Source organism: Dromiciops gliroides, chromosome 1 (genome assembly GCF_019393635.1).
Source record: "Dromiciops gliroides isolate mDroGli1 chromosome 1, mDroGli1.pri, whole genome shotgun sequence".
Taxonomy (NCBI): domain Eukaryota; kingdom Metazoa; phylum Chordata; class Mammalia; order Microbiotheria; family Microbiotheriidae; genus Dromiciops; species Dromiciops gliroides.
Genome location: NC_057861.1, coordinates 429648357 through 429661895, shown reverse-complemented (window position 1 = coordinate 429661895; position 13539 = coordinate 429648357). Strand labels below are relative to the sequence as shown.

Below are 13539 nucleotides of genomic sequence, written 5' to 3'. Positions count from 1 at the left end.
TGCATGATGAAGTTAGGGAGTTTTGAGATGAAAGAGAATGGGAGAAGGTGGAACTCACATTGAACAACCTTAGTTTTTCCCTTAAAGTAAGAAGGAAGATCCTCAGCTGAGTAGGTGAGGGTAGAGGGCTTGAGGGAAGAAGACAATGGTAAGAGAGGGAATCAACTAGTGGACTGCATTGCAGCAGGGCCCAGTTGATATTGAATAACAAGAATTTGTTATCAGTGTATCCAGTCAATACGGGAGGGTTCTTTTACCTTTGTTCATTAGTCCCTGAGTAGTGATGGAGGAGGTTGATCTAGGCTGAGGTTTGACAAGAGAAGAATGGTGATAGGACAAGGATAAGGAATTCAGCAGGCTAGTATAGAGTTAGAATGACTAAGTCTTAGGGTGACTTTGGAAAGGGAAGTCAGAGCACATGTAAGTAAAGCTACTTTTATCTTTCACTGCCTCAAAGGGTAGGCAGGCTGAAGGAGGAAGATAGTACTTCTGCTTAGGCTTTTCTTTCTGCATTAGTGTGAAAGGCTCTCTAGAATGCAGCAGATCCTTGTAGGGAACATCAATCCAGGGTCAGGTACATAACTTTATAATTTGTAGAATCAGATTTAGAGTAATCATTTGTTAAAACTTAAATATAGGGGCAGCTAGGTGGCGCAGTGGATAGAGCACTGGCCCTGGAGTCAGGAGGACCTGAGTTCAAATTCGGCCTCAGACACTTGACACTTACTAGCTGTGTGACCCTGAGCAAGTCACTTAACTCCAATTGCCTCACCAACCCTCCCCCCCAAAAAAAACACCCTTAAATATATGCCGTCTATGGTAAAATAATTTTTAAAACTATCAGCACCCCTTTATTAGTATGCTTAAGTGAGAATTGAATGCATCATGCAGATGTCAATAATATGTCATAATCATAAGAGAAGTGCTTTTTATCTGATTGTCAAATATGAAATTGCAGTATTACTAAAAATACAGAAATTTCCTTCTTAGCATTTGTCATGGATGTGAATTATTTTGCTTTCTAAGGGATACCTAGTAATAAAGCTGCTGGCTTAATGTGTCATGTATTATGTCATTGATTGTCTTTTTTTCAAAATAGCAATTGACTTATAACATTTTGTATTAACAGTTGTTAGACAATTCTGTGCCAAAATAGACATTTCTGGCATCAGAAAGTTAACAGAAACTTACATAATTAGATATTTAATAAATGTTGGTTAAGTGAATGAAATCAGCCTTGAAATTTGGCTTATATAACGTTCAGTAGCCCTTTCTATGGTGAGACTCAGTGATGGTGTTTTTTTTCCTCATGGCAGCAAGTATTATTACCTTGAAAATATTTTCCTGTATTTTCTAAAACATATTTACCTGTAACTATATTTCTATACTTGAATTTGTGCCAATTTATACATGAAGGTCTTATCAGCTGTTACAGAAACTCTTTAAGTCTTAAAATAAAAATTTCAAAGTAGAACCTCGTCCTTTGTCATTGAAGAAAAAGGAAATTTATGTATAAAGTAATTCTTGGTTAAATGTACTATTAGGAAATCCTTAACAACCCAGAGATTTCTCATTATTTTAATGTAATAGAAGCACCTTACCTTACATTAAAACACTATCTTATGCCAGTCAAGTCCTACTCCAGTGCCTCATGTTGGCTTGGAAGTGACCTGGGGTTTTCCAAGGCAGTGTTAGTGATACAGTCTCTGTTAGTTTATGCAGAGATTGGCTTTTGGAGGTGCTTTTCTTACATCTCTTATGAAGGTTTTGGGTTTGGGCTTAGTGAGGAACTCTGTGTGTTTGTCTACGAGTGGCTTATTCCCAAAATATTGTCCACCAAATTGAGGTTTTTGTCCGTAGCAATTCATAGAAAGCAATTGACTAAGGAAGGCAGAGGTGCCAGACATGCTGCTGGTGGGAACTTGTGGCCCACCACATTCCTATGACCCAAATTAAAATGTAATTGGGAAATATTTAACAAAAAAGTAAAAATACAATGAAATGTAGATAAGATTACATTTTAAAACTAAGTCAATAAGTGCCCAGCAGGGATCCTTTTGTGTGGTTTAGTGGCCTCCATTTCTATTTGAGTTTAACACAAATAGGCAAAAACATGGAGAGGTTGTGGTTTGTATCAATGGAGAATATTTTCATACTTCAGTGAAATCTGAGTTGCAAGTACATATCTCTTGAAGTATCTAGGCATAGGAGTGCCCTAGAAAAAAAAGAAGTTTGTGAACATTTTAACACATTTGTTATAGCTATTATTTTTTCTAATTTTTTATTTATTTATTAGCAACAAACATTTATTTTATTTTTTCCAGTTACATGTAAGGGTAGTTTTCAACATTTATTTTCATAAGATTTAGAGTTCCTTTCTCCCTCCCTCCCTCCCTTTCCTCGCTGCTCCACAAGATCACAACCAGGTTATATATGTACAATCCACAAGTGTTCTTTTTATCAGTTCTTTCTATGGGGTGCATAGTAAGCTTCCTCATTAGTTCCTTGGGATTGTCTTGGATCATTGCCTTGCTGAGAGTAGTTAAGTCATTCACAATTGCTCATTGAAAAATACTGCTATCACTATGCATGATGTCCTCCCAGCTCTGCTCACTTCACTATACATCGATGTTCATTAGTCTGGGTTTTTCAGGGATCATTTGTTTGTCATTTCCTGTAGCACAAGATCATTCCACTACAATCATATAGCACAGCTTTTTCCATCATTCCTCAATTGATGGACATTCCCTTGATTCTCAATTCTTAACCTCCACCAAGAGTGGCTATAATTTTTTTTTTTTTTTTTTTTTGCGGGGCAATGGGGGTTAAGCCCAGGGTCACACAGCTAGTAAGAGTCAAGTGTCTGAGACCGGATTTGAATTCAGGTACTCTCGAATCCAGGGCCGATGCTTTATCCACTGCGCCACCTAGCTGCCCTTATAAATATTTTTTGTACAATTTTTCCCCCTTTCCTCTTTTTCATGATTACTATTGTTAACTGTTTCCCTTCCATCCTATTTCCTTTCCCATGATATTTATTCTCTTACCCATCTTCTTTCATCCTATCACTCTTCAAAAGGGATTTGCTTCTGTCTGTCCCCTCCCCCACTCTGCCCTTCCGTCTTTTGCCCCCCTCTCTTTATCCCCTTCCCCTCCTATTTTCCTGCTGGGTTAGAGAGATTACTCCACCCAGTTGAGACATTATTCCCTCCTTGAGCCAATTCTAATGAGATTGAGGTCTTTGAGCCTATTCTGATGAGTGTTAGGCTCATTTACTGCCCAGATTAAATAGATTACTCCATCCAGTTGGAGCTGTGGAGCCCCAAGTCAGGATAGCACAAGATCTAGCAGCTTCTACATTAAAGGACCAGTGGGCATAGAATATGATATTCCAAAGGGCAAAGGAAATGGGATTACAACCAAGAATCACCTACCCAGCATTATCTTTCTGCGGAAAAAATGGGACTTTAATGAAAAAGAAGACTTTCAGATATTTGTGATGAAAAGACCTGAACTGAATGGCAAATTTGACTTTCAAATACAAGACCCTAGAGAACCATAAAAAAATTGGAGCTGGGGGACATACCTGGGGTCGTACAGTGGGCGTCTGTCGTGTCTGAGGCTGGATTTTGGCTGGGATCCCCCTGGGTCCAGGGGTGATGCTTTGTCCACTGTGTCACCTAGCTAGGTGATGACATCTTTAGGGTAAAATTGAGGGGTGAAGGGAATGCACTGGGGGAGGGGGAAGGGCAGAGGTGAAATCCTATGTGAAAGAAACAGGAAAAGGCTTATGGAGTGGGGGAAGAGATGGGAGAGGAGCAGGGCAAGTAAATGAATTTTATACTCATCAGAAAAGGCTCAAAGACCTTAAACTCATCAGAGCTGCCTCAAGGAGGGACTGTTATAGCTATTATTAACATTTAGACACAAAGTAATATATAACACGTGCATAGGATAATCCATATAAAACAGATCAAGTGTGTTTTAGAGACCTTAAATGACCCATGGTTTTTGAAAAGTGAGGCATTTGCCTGCATTAACTTAAATGTCTGTTTCCCTTGTCTTTTTGGTACAACTCAGTGGTTGGATTTCATCTTTAACTGGACTCAACAGAAGTATTCCTGTTGGAATCATGATGATGATCATAGCAGCACTTTTCACAGCATCTGCGGTCATCTCTCTAGTTATGTTTAAAAAGGTAAGATGAGTTCTATAACTTTAGATTTTTATATTGAACTAATTTTTCACTTTGTACTTGACTTATTGGGCAGCACATTGAGCTGTGTCAGCTTCTCCACATATCTCATTAAACATCAAGTCTAACCTGACATAGTGGGGCTGACCTCTGTCTTCCTTCCTTCCCCTTTCTCTCTCTCTCTTTCCCTCCCTGCCTTCCTTTCCTTCCTTTCTTTCCAGGGCAGTGAGGGTTAAGTGATTTGCTCAGGGTCACACAGCAAGGAAGTGTCAAGTGTCTGAGGCTGGATTTGAACTCAGGGCCAGTGCTTTCTCCACTGCACCACCTAGCTGCCCCCTGACCTCTGTTTTCTAGGGGAGTATTAGAGCCCGTGGAGCCACATTTTGTGGCTACCTTCCTTTCTGTTCTGGTAGGAGGAAAAATAGCTCTATGACTTTACATACAAGAAGAAGAGAACTTTACACGGAAGAAATACCTCATTTGCTCCTCAAAACAACCTTATGGGATGAATTAAGCTATCGTTTCCATTTTGTGAAGGGTCAGAGAGGTATTGTGCCTTACCTACAGTCACACAGTTAATAGTGTCAGAGACAGGGGGGCAGCTAGATGGCGCAGTGGTTAAAGCACCGGCCCTGGATTCGGGAGTACCTGAGTTCAAATCCGGCCTCAGACACTTAACACTTACTAGCTGTGTGACCCTGGGCAAGTCACTTAACCCCCATTGCCTGCAAAAAAAAAAAAATAGTGTCAGAGACAGAATCCAAGCCCTGCTCTAAGTCCAGAGGATTTCTCACCCAGTCATGCTGTCTTGTGCAGGATTACTAAACCAGCCTACGAGAGAACTGCTTTGAAGGTGGGCAACACATCTGACCAATGCATTCATGATGTCTGGATAAGACAGAGAAGAGGGCAGGATCGTAGTTTCTGCTTTAAAACTCTTCAAGGGCTGTCTTGTAGAAGAGAAACTTCAGACTTATTTTCATTGGCCCAAGGGGCAGAACCAGGGTCAAGATGTAAAAGTTGAAGGGATTCAGATTTCAAATTAATACAAGGAAAAACTTCCTCATCAGAGCCATTCAAAAGATTGATACATTTCTTTGGGGAAAAAAATGAGTTTCTCTTCAGTAGTGGGGCTTCAAGTGAAAGCTGAACAACCATTTGTCAGAGATGTTGTAGACAGAATTTCGTTTCTGATAGAGATCATGGAAAGATCAGTTTCCTTTCTAAGTGTTCACTTCCTATCCCTTTCCTAACTTGTTCGTCAAGACTGAAGCTAAATGTCTTAGCCAGTAGTTTGAGGAATCCTTCTTTGCCTTTTTAAACATTAGAACATTTGCCCGTCTCCAGTCCTGTGTACAAAACTTCTCATATGCTACATGGTTTTTTCACAAGTTGCCAAAGTGGCTTAGAATTCACATCTATATGTTCTTTCTGCATTCTGGAATGTAGTTTGTCTGGTCTGTAATCATTCTATACTATAGATATACATACTATATAGTATATACATACATGTATAGTATATACATACTATAAAAAGATATGTTTTAGAAGTTATATCTCATGAATTGAAGTAGAGAGGAGGGATTGGAAGCAAGATTTCAAAGCTATTGTAATAGGCAAGAGGTTAAGATGGTCTGAATCAAAGTAATGGAAATAAGAAAGGGGGATAAATGTCGAAGTTACTGCTAGAGAGCATCGACAGAACCTGATAATGAAGTGCTTATGGGAGGAACCAAGGAAGAGGGCTCACTATACACTTAGAATGTGTGTGATATTGGCACAGAGGCAGAGGAAGCAGGGTTCAAGGAAATACCAATTCAGTTTTAGACAACGGAGTCTGAGATGGAATTGTGAGATTAATTGTGAATACCTTTGTATGGTCATTACTTTTCTTTCTTACTTTCCCCCACACACACCTCAGAAGTGGCTATTTTTCGATCCCTTAAAATCCATATGTTGTTAGCCATTAGTTGTATCCACCAGGGGTCAGCCTCATCATTAAGTTACTAGTCTGTCAAGGAACCTGTGTCCCTTTGGGAACTGCATTTTGTGTTGTTATTACATCCTTTTCTATCACAAGCTGAAAGTTGTATGAGTTATATTTATTTTTTAAGTTAAAGTAAGGTAAAAGGAATAATGATTTAAAGATTGTGTGATAAGATTCTATAGCCTTATAGAAAGTTAGGAACACTTGGTAATGTTAGAAAGTTGAGGTTAGAGTTGATAATCACTTAAACATAGAGACTCACTTTGAGTGAGTCTTAAAAATGACAACAATTCAAAATAATTTTTTCATCCTACTATGCCTTAAATTATTAACATATTGTTTTGACACAGCAGATACTTTCTGTTAAACATCCAAAAGAACCTTTAAAAAATTTTAATAAACATTTTTATTTAAAGTTTTGAGTACCACATTCTATCCCCTACCTCCCTTGTGCCCTCCCTGAGGCAGTAAGTAGATATGTTATATGTGTGCAATTATGTACAATATTACCATATTAGTCATTTTGCATAAGAAGACTCAAATAAAAGAAAAAAATGAAAGAAAAAGTGAAAAACAGCATGTTTCAGTCTATATTCAAACAATATCAGTTCTTTCTCTGGAGGTGGATAGTATGCTGAGAATAAGTCATTCACAGTACTTCATCAAACAATATTGCTGTCACTGTGCACAATGTTCTCCTGGTTCTGCTCATTTCACTATGCATCAGTTCATACAAGTCTTTCCAGGCCTTTCTGAAATCATCCTGCTTGTCATCTCTTATAGCACAATAATATTCCATTGCAATCATGTACCACAGCTTGTTTAGCCATTCCCTAATTAATGGGCATCCCTTTGATTTTCACTTCTTAGGCACCACAAAACGAGCTGCTATAAACATTTTTGTATGAATTGGTCTAAAAGAAGCTTTTATTATTTTTCTTTTAATAATAAACATTTTTGTTTATAGTTTTGGGTTCCAATTTTTATCCCTGTTTCTCTCCCTCCCCTCCCTCCTCCCTGAGGCAGCAATCAGATATGGGTTACACATGTATGATTATGTAAAATATTACCATATTTGTAATTTTGTACAAGAAAACTTGATTAAAAGAAAAAAAAAATGAAAGAAAGTGAAAATAGCTTGCTTCAGTCTGTTCCATCAATATCAGTTCTTTCTTTGGAGGGGGATAGTAATAATCCATCACCATCATGTACCACAGTTTGTTTAGCCATTCCCCAATTGATGGGCATTCCTTTGATTTCCAGTTCTTAGCCACCACAAAAAGCTGCTATAAATATGTTTGTACGAATAGGTCTTTTTCTCTTTTGGGGGATGTAAAGACATAGGATATAAGCCTAGCAGTGGAATTGCTGGATCAAAGGGTATACACAGTTCTGTAGCCCTTTGGGCATAGTTCCAAATTGCTCTCCCGAATGGTTGGATCTAAAAGAATCTTTTAAAATACAGTCACATATTATTGATTATTAACTGAAAAGAGGTTTTCCCCCTTAATTTGATACTGTTTGTACTGGCTTTAATTGCTATATTCTCAATTTGTTGCCTCTTTTTGACTTTGTGTTGTTTTAATCATCATGAATATTATTATTTTGGCTTTGCTTTCTTCATTCTGTGTCTGTGGTTCCCTGAATTTATCATATTTATCATCCCTAAAAGTATATCAGATTCCATAATTGGTTCAGCCCTCTTCACCAGTCATTCAGTACATATTTTGTAGCCAGCATTTTCAAATGATGATGCTTGTGAACATTTTCACAATCTTTTTGGGACATAGTCACAGTAGTGGAATCTCTGAGCCCAAGAGTTTGAACATTTTAGTAATTTTTGTTACGTAATTCCAAATTATTTTCCCAAACAGTTCCAGAACATTTTACAGTTCTGCTAGTAGTGGCTTAGTCTACTGTCTTCATACAGCCTTTGATAAGTGAGTTTTCTTATCTTTTCTAGCAATGATGGATATAAATTGATACCTCAAGGTTGTTTCAGTTTACACTTTTATGATTATTAGTAGTTTTCAGGTGGTTATTGATAGCTTAATATTTTCTTAGTGTGCATTTTAACCTGTGTTTTATTTCAACATTTAAATTTTGTTTTCATTTAAAAGTTTTATTTTCTTCCCACCCTGTATATAATTTAGAAGAATAGAAGAAAAATCCTTGTAACTAATATGCATAGTCATACAAAATAGATTCCCATGATATTCATGTTAAAAATGCAGGTCTCATTCTCCATATTTAGTCCATTATCCAATTTATGCATGAATCAAAAGACATTTATTCAATCACCTCCTTGTCAGGAAATGAACTATATATTTCATAATCAGTTCTATGGAATCCTCAGTGGTCACTTTTGTTGATCAGAGTTCTTACGTCTTTCTGATTTTAACTGCAATAGTTTTATTTATGCAAAACATTTCCAGTTTTATGTAATCAAAATTGTCCATTTTTTCTTTTGTGATTCTTTTTCCCCCTTGTTTGCTAATGAATTCTTCCCCTGTCTATAGGTCTGAAGGGTAATTTCTTCCATACTCCTCTAATTTATTACTTTACTGCTTATTTCTAAGAGGTATTAATTTGGAACTTATTTTTAGTATGTAGTTTGAGACGTTGGCTGAGGCTTCATTTCTCCCAGACTGCTTTCCAGTTTTCTCAGCAGTTTTTGTCAAATAATGAGTCCTTTCTTGCTAGTAACTAGAGTCTTTGGGTTTCTCAAACATTATGCTACTGTATTTATTTCCTTCTGCATGTTGTTTAGTTAATCTGTTTCATTGATCAGTCTTTCTTTTTGAACAGTTTAAAATCATTTTAATGATTACTGTTTTGTAGTACAGTTTGAAATTTGGTTCTGCTAGACCTCCTTCCGTCTACTTATTTCATTATTTTCCTTGAGCTTCTTGACCAAAATGTTCCTTCATAGATTTGTCTTTTAAATCAGTAGAATATAACTGATAACCCTAACCGTAATCCAGTCCTAAATTCTTTTGAGATTCTTCTCTTTAAGCTGTTTAAAATTTTTATGTCCATAGATGACTAGAACATTTGGGACTTTGCTGTTTTTTCCATTTATTTGCCCTCTTTTTTGCCCCCATAGGTGCATGGACTATACCGCACAACAGGTGCTAGTTTTGAGAAGGCCCAGCAAGAGTTTGCCACAGGTGTGATGTCTAATAAAACGGTACAGACAGCAGCCGCTAATGCAGCTTCAACAGCAGCAACAAGTGCAGCCCAAAATGCATTCAAGGGTAACCAGATTTAGAGAAATCTCCAGACAGCAACGCACTGTTACCTTTTGACTGTACTTTTTCTCAAGTTACTGTATTATTCTATGAAGATTTTTATGTTTGAAATACACACTATCCATAGCATGTATGTTTCCTGTTCACCTGTGCATGGGCAAAAATCAGGAAAAGTTCTTTGTTTAAATCCTTAATATTTTTTTCTTGAACAATATTTCAGTGCCCCTCACAAAGAAAAAGATTATACCATATGCTAAATAAATATTCTCCATATTTTCTGGGGGATGAATGTTTCAAAGACTTATTTCAGTGATGGAACACTGAAATTAATATGGTACTTCATTATGATTATACATTTAGGTTTTAGTTACAGTAATTCTTTTGGGAATCTTTCATTAGATATGAGGGACTTTTAGGAGCAAGTGCATTGATTCTTCATTCCTGTCTCCCTGTTTGTAAAGAAAGAAAATAGGGTAGGCTGAGAGTTTGGGAATTTCAATTTGGCTTGCTCGTGTGAAAGCTTTAGAAACTGATGATGGGCCTGTGTGCATTCAATAAAAGCTGATGTAAATTTCATTTTATTTTTAATTTTTAAGATAGTAGTTCTTTTGATATCAACTTGTAAGCTTGCATGAACACTGTTCAGTTATTTAAATTTAATAAATTAGTATTTTGGTTCAGAATTTATCTGTACCATTTATGATTACAGGATTTGGTGGGATGTTTTTGCAATCAAAGAAATGTTTTAAATAGAGTATTATTACTCATGAATAAAAGTTGATTGGGGGACCCAGATATTCTAACAGTAGAATATGCAATGCAATGTAGAGTTGAGTTAAAAGATAACTGATGGAGTAGAATTAAGTGATTATATTTGGTCTTTTAAAAAAAATACAGTATTCATGTCTTAGAGAAAATGCTGTCAAAGAAAAGATGCTTTCTTATTTCTTGACATACTCTTGTGGTTAGTCTTTTCTACCCTTATTTGGAGTGAAAATTTGGTTGTATTTAGGACTTATATTTGCGTGTACAATTTGTGTTTTAACAATGAAAATTGTAATTTTAACATTGGTATTAACTTTCTTACCTTTACAAGTCAGGTTGCCCTTTGTCCCCAGATATAAATATACAGTGTTTTAACTTATTTTTCTTCTATTATTGTCACTGCTAATGATTTTTTAAGTTGATGCTTCATACATACTTGAATTCCTTTTATTGCACTTAAGTCTTTGGGGTTTTAGACAAATCAAGTGAATTGTTTAAATTCTGCAAATAGCACGACTACTTCCAAGTGGAAGTAAGTAGTAAAATTAAAACATTTAAATATTCAGCTTATACTGAGAAAGGAAATAAACGTAAAACTAAGTGTATTAATTGTGTAGGTTATACTACTCACTTGCCTCCATGCTGCACAGAAATTTCATTATATAAAACATTTGGCTTCATGCTTTCCCAAGTCATGTGTTACATGGAGGTCCTTGAGCAGTTTTTAAGGAGACATAATACATTTATAGAGAACAGCATAGAGTAACCTGATTTTAATGAGGTTTATATGTAGGGAGTATAATGTTTGAGTATAATGCAAAGCCTTATTTTTTAAAAATTCAGATTAACACCAATGAGTAAATACTTTAAAAAGATTTCCCCTCACCCTTTCTATATTATAAAGTTAAATAAAATGCTGGATATGCTTAGCGACCTGACTGATCTTAAGAATCATTGTATAAATAACTGGCCAAGTAATGTGGATTCAGTCAAATGGCTTTTTGTTGCATTTCTTTGGGACTGTGATGAATTTGTATACTTGGGATACATTTCTACATTATCCTTAGGAAAATCTACTTCCTATTATAAAGTTTAAAGCTATTTTTCCATAATTTCCATCAGTAGTAAATCCCTGCACAACTTATAAAGTAAGCACTGCACATGAAGTCTTTCAGATCAGTTTGTCCTACAGCTTGAGAGGTATCAGAATATTTAATGATTTGTTTTATTGTAATAATTTGACATAAAAGCATTCATTCTTAGTCACCAACTCATATTCCAAATCTATTTTGGTGTTTTCCTTAAACCATGGATAAAAATTCCCTTCAGGAAGGACATTTAAAATTTAAAAAGGAGATTAGATTAATTTTTGTTTCCTTCAGAATGGAAATGTTTTTACATCCCTAAAGGTTGATGTTAAAAATTAGCATTACTAAGTGTGAAAGGATTCATAAAATCCACAGATCCTTCTTTTGTGTAGGGGAGGGTGGGGAAGTGTTTTGGAATTCGTTTGGATACTCTTACAAATTTATGTCAACAATTGTATCTGTTTTTTAAAGAGCAAATTTGTGTTAAAATAATGGTGTGATGTCCATAGCCAGGTGTGACAGGGGCTTTAAATCATAACTCCTTAAAGGAATTACTTTTCTCTGGTCAGTAATAGAAAATATTAATGTTTGCTTTGAAAGCAGAGGCTGTTTGTTAAAATGTTTTATACTTTACACTAAAATTTCCAGGTATTCCAGTCACAGAGCAATCTTAAGACAACATGTACCCATTTAATTTTTGTTTTCTAGTAAAAAATTGTGGTTTATTTATTTCAAAGTAAAGTTTGAACACTGGAAGTCATTGCTTAGTGGTCTGTAATTTAGGGTTTGGATTATTTATCTAAGGGATGTTTGTATATTTTGTAAATGACTAATAATGCTTTGCTATCATGGTGACTGTCTTGGTTCTAGATAAAGCCCTTCTCATCTGTCCCTCAGATGTTGCATGTTTTGAGTAGTTTGAAAGTTTTGTATATTTATTGTATTAACAGAGTGTCATAAAATAAAATACTGTTTACTGGATGTTTGCTCTGTATAGTTTTAAAGAATATATTAAAATGTTAAAGACAGGAATTATACAGGAGGTCTGACTGTACAGAGAATCCCACATTTGAAATTTTAAAATTTCTGTATAATTTTATCTTTCAAAACAAGTAGTAACATTAGACCCACTTAAAGTCCGACTATCCACAGTGTTTTAAAAAAGTATTTAAAAACATCGAGAAGATAAATTTTTGCCTTATATTGAACTAAAAAAAACCCCAACAGTAGGGAATGGACTCATCTGTACTGAATCTACTGACCTGTCTAAAATTGAACTAGATTTAATGTGTCCTAAGATGTACACTAGATTTGCGTGGTTATCTTTTTTTTTTAATTCAATTGACACTTCTGTATCAGTATTTTTTTTTCTGTTGTTTTTGTTTCATTTATGTCCTCCTCTGCCCTTGTCCTTCTCTCCCCACTTGCAGCATCCCTGCTGAATGCTATTTTATGTGCTGATGTAGAGAATAAATACCTGCTCTGTATTGCTGGATTCTCCATGTCCTTATCTAAAGATTTTTTGCAAAAATAATTTAAACGGATGTTCTTGGTAACTTTGGGTGACACATTCACTTTAAAACAAACAGTATTGTCAGTTTGTGAGTGTTACCTTCTAAAGTGAGTTTGGATTTCCACAACTACTTTATTAGGAAAATGTTTTTCCTAGTTAACATTTCCTAATCCACATTGAATGATGTTTATATTTTTTAAAAGTTTTTCTTTAAGTTTTTTGTTTGTTTCTATAAAGCTATATCTTTGTGGTTCATACAGTTTTCATCTATTTTATTGCTCTGCTTTTCTCTCAAAATGTTAGCCTCAACATCAGTTTGTACACTTTTATTAGTTAAAAATCATCAATAATTACTACTGTTCATTTGCAGAATTCATTGACTTAAGCATTTTTTGCTCCTGTGTATCAGAACTGTTGTACTTGTATACTCATTTACTTCCCCTTTTGTTTAGTAAAATTTTTAGAAGTCATCTATTGATTGAATGTGGTTTGAGCACTCCAGAAGTAAAATAAATATGGTTAACTAAAATGTTGGGTTTAAAAAAATTATTTTATAAACTTTCCATATTTTAAGATTTAATTCACTATAATATATTGATTTAGAATAGAATGTAATTTAGAATCTTGAAACTATAAACAGAGTAAAGCGAAGATTTATTTGAAAAAACAAAATTAAATTATATTCCGGGCCTTGGTATTAACCAACTGAAATGTTTATACCTTAATTTAGCATTACGGGA

General features: G+C 35.3%; 1 protein-coding gene across 1 annotated transcript in view; it reads left to right on the top strand.

The window, feature by feature from the left end:
- The window catches only part of SCAMP1 (secretory carrier membrane protein 1), a 90462-nt gene extending 77226 nt beyond the window's left edge, over nucleotides 1-13236 (top strand). Inside the window, exons 8-9 of the mRNA XM_043964044.1 lie at nucleotides 4081-4198; nucleotides 9289-13236. Coding sequence (XP_043819979.1) covers nucleotides 4081-4198; nucleotides 9289-9453 — 283 coding nt within the window. The 3' untranslated portion in view covers nucleotides 9454-13236. The remainder of the gene's footprint in view (nucleotides 1-4080; nucleotides 4199-9288) is intronic.
- Nucleotides 13237-13539: the final 303 nt, after the last annotated feature.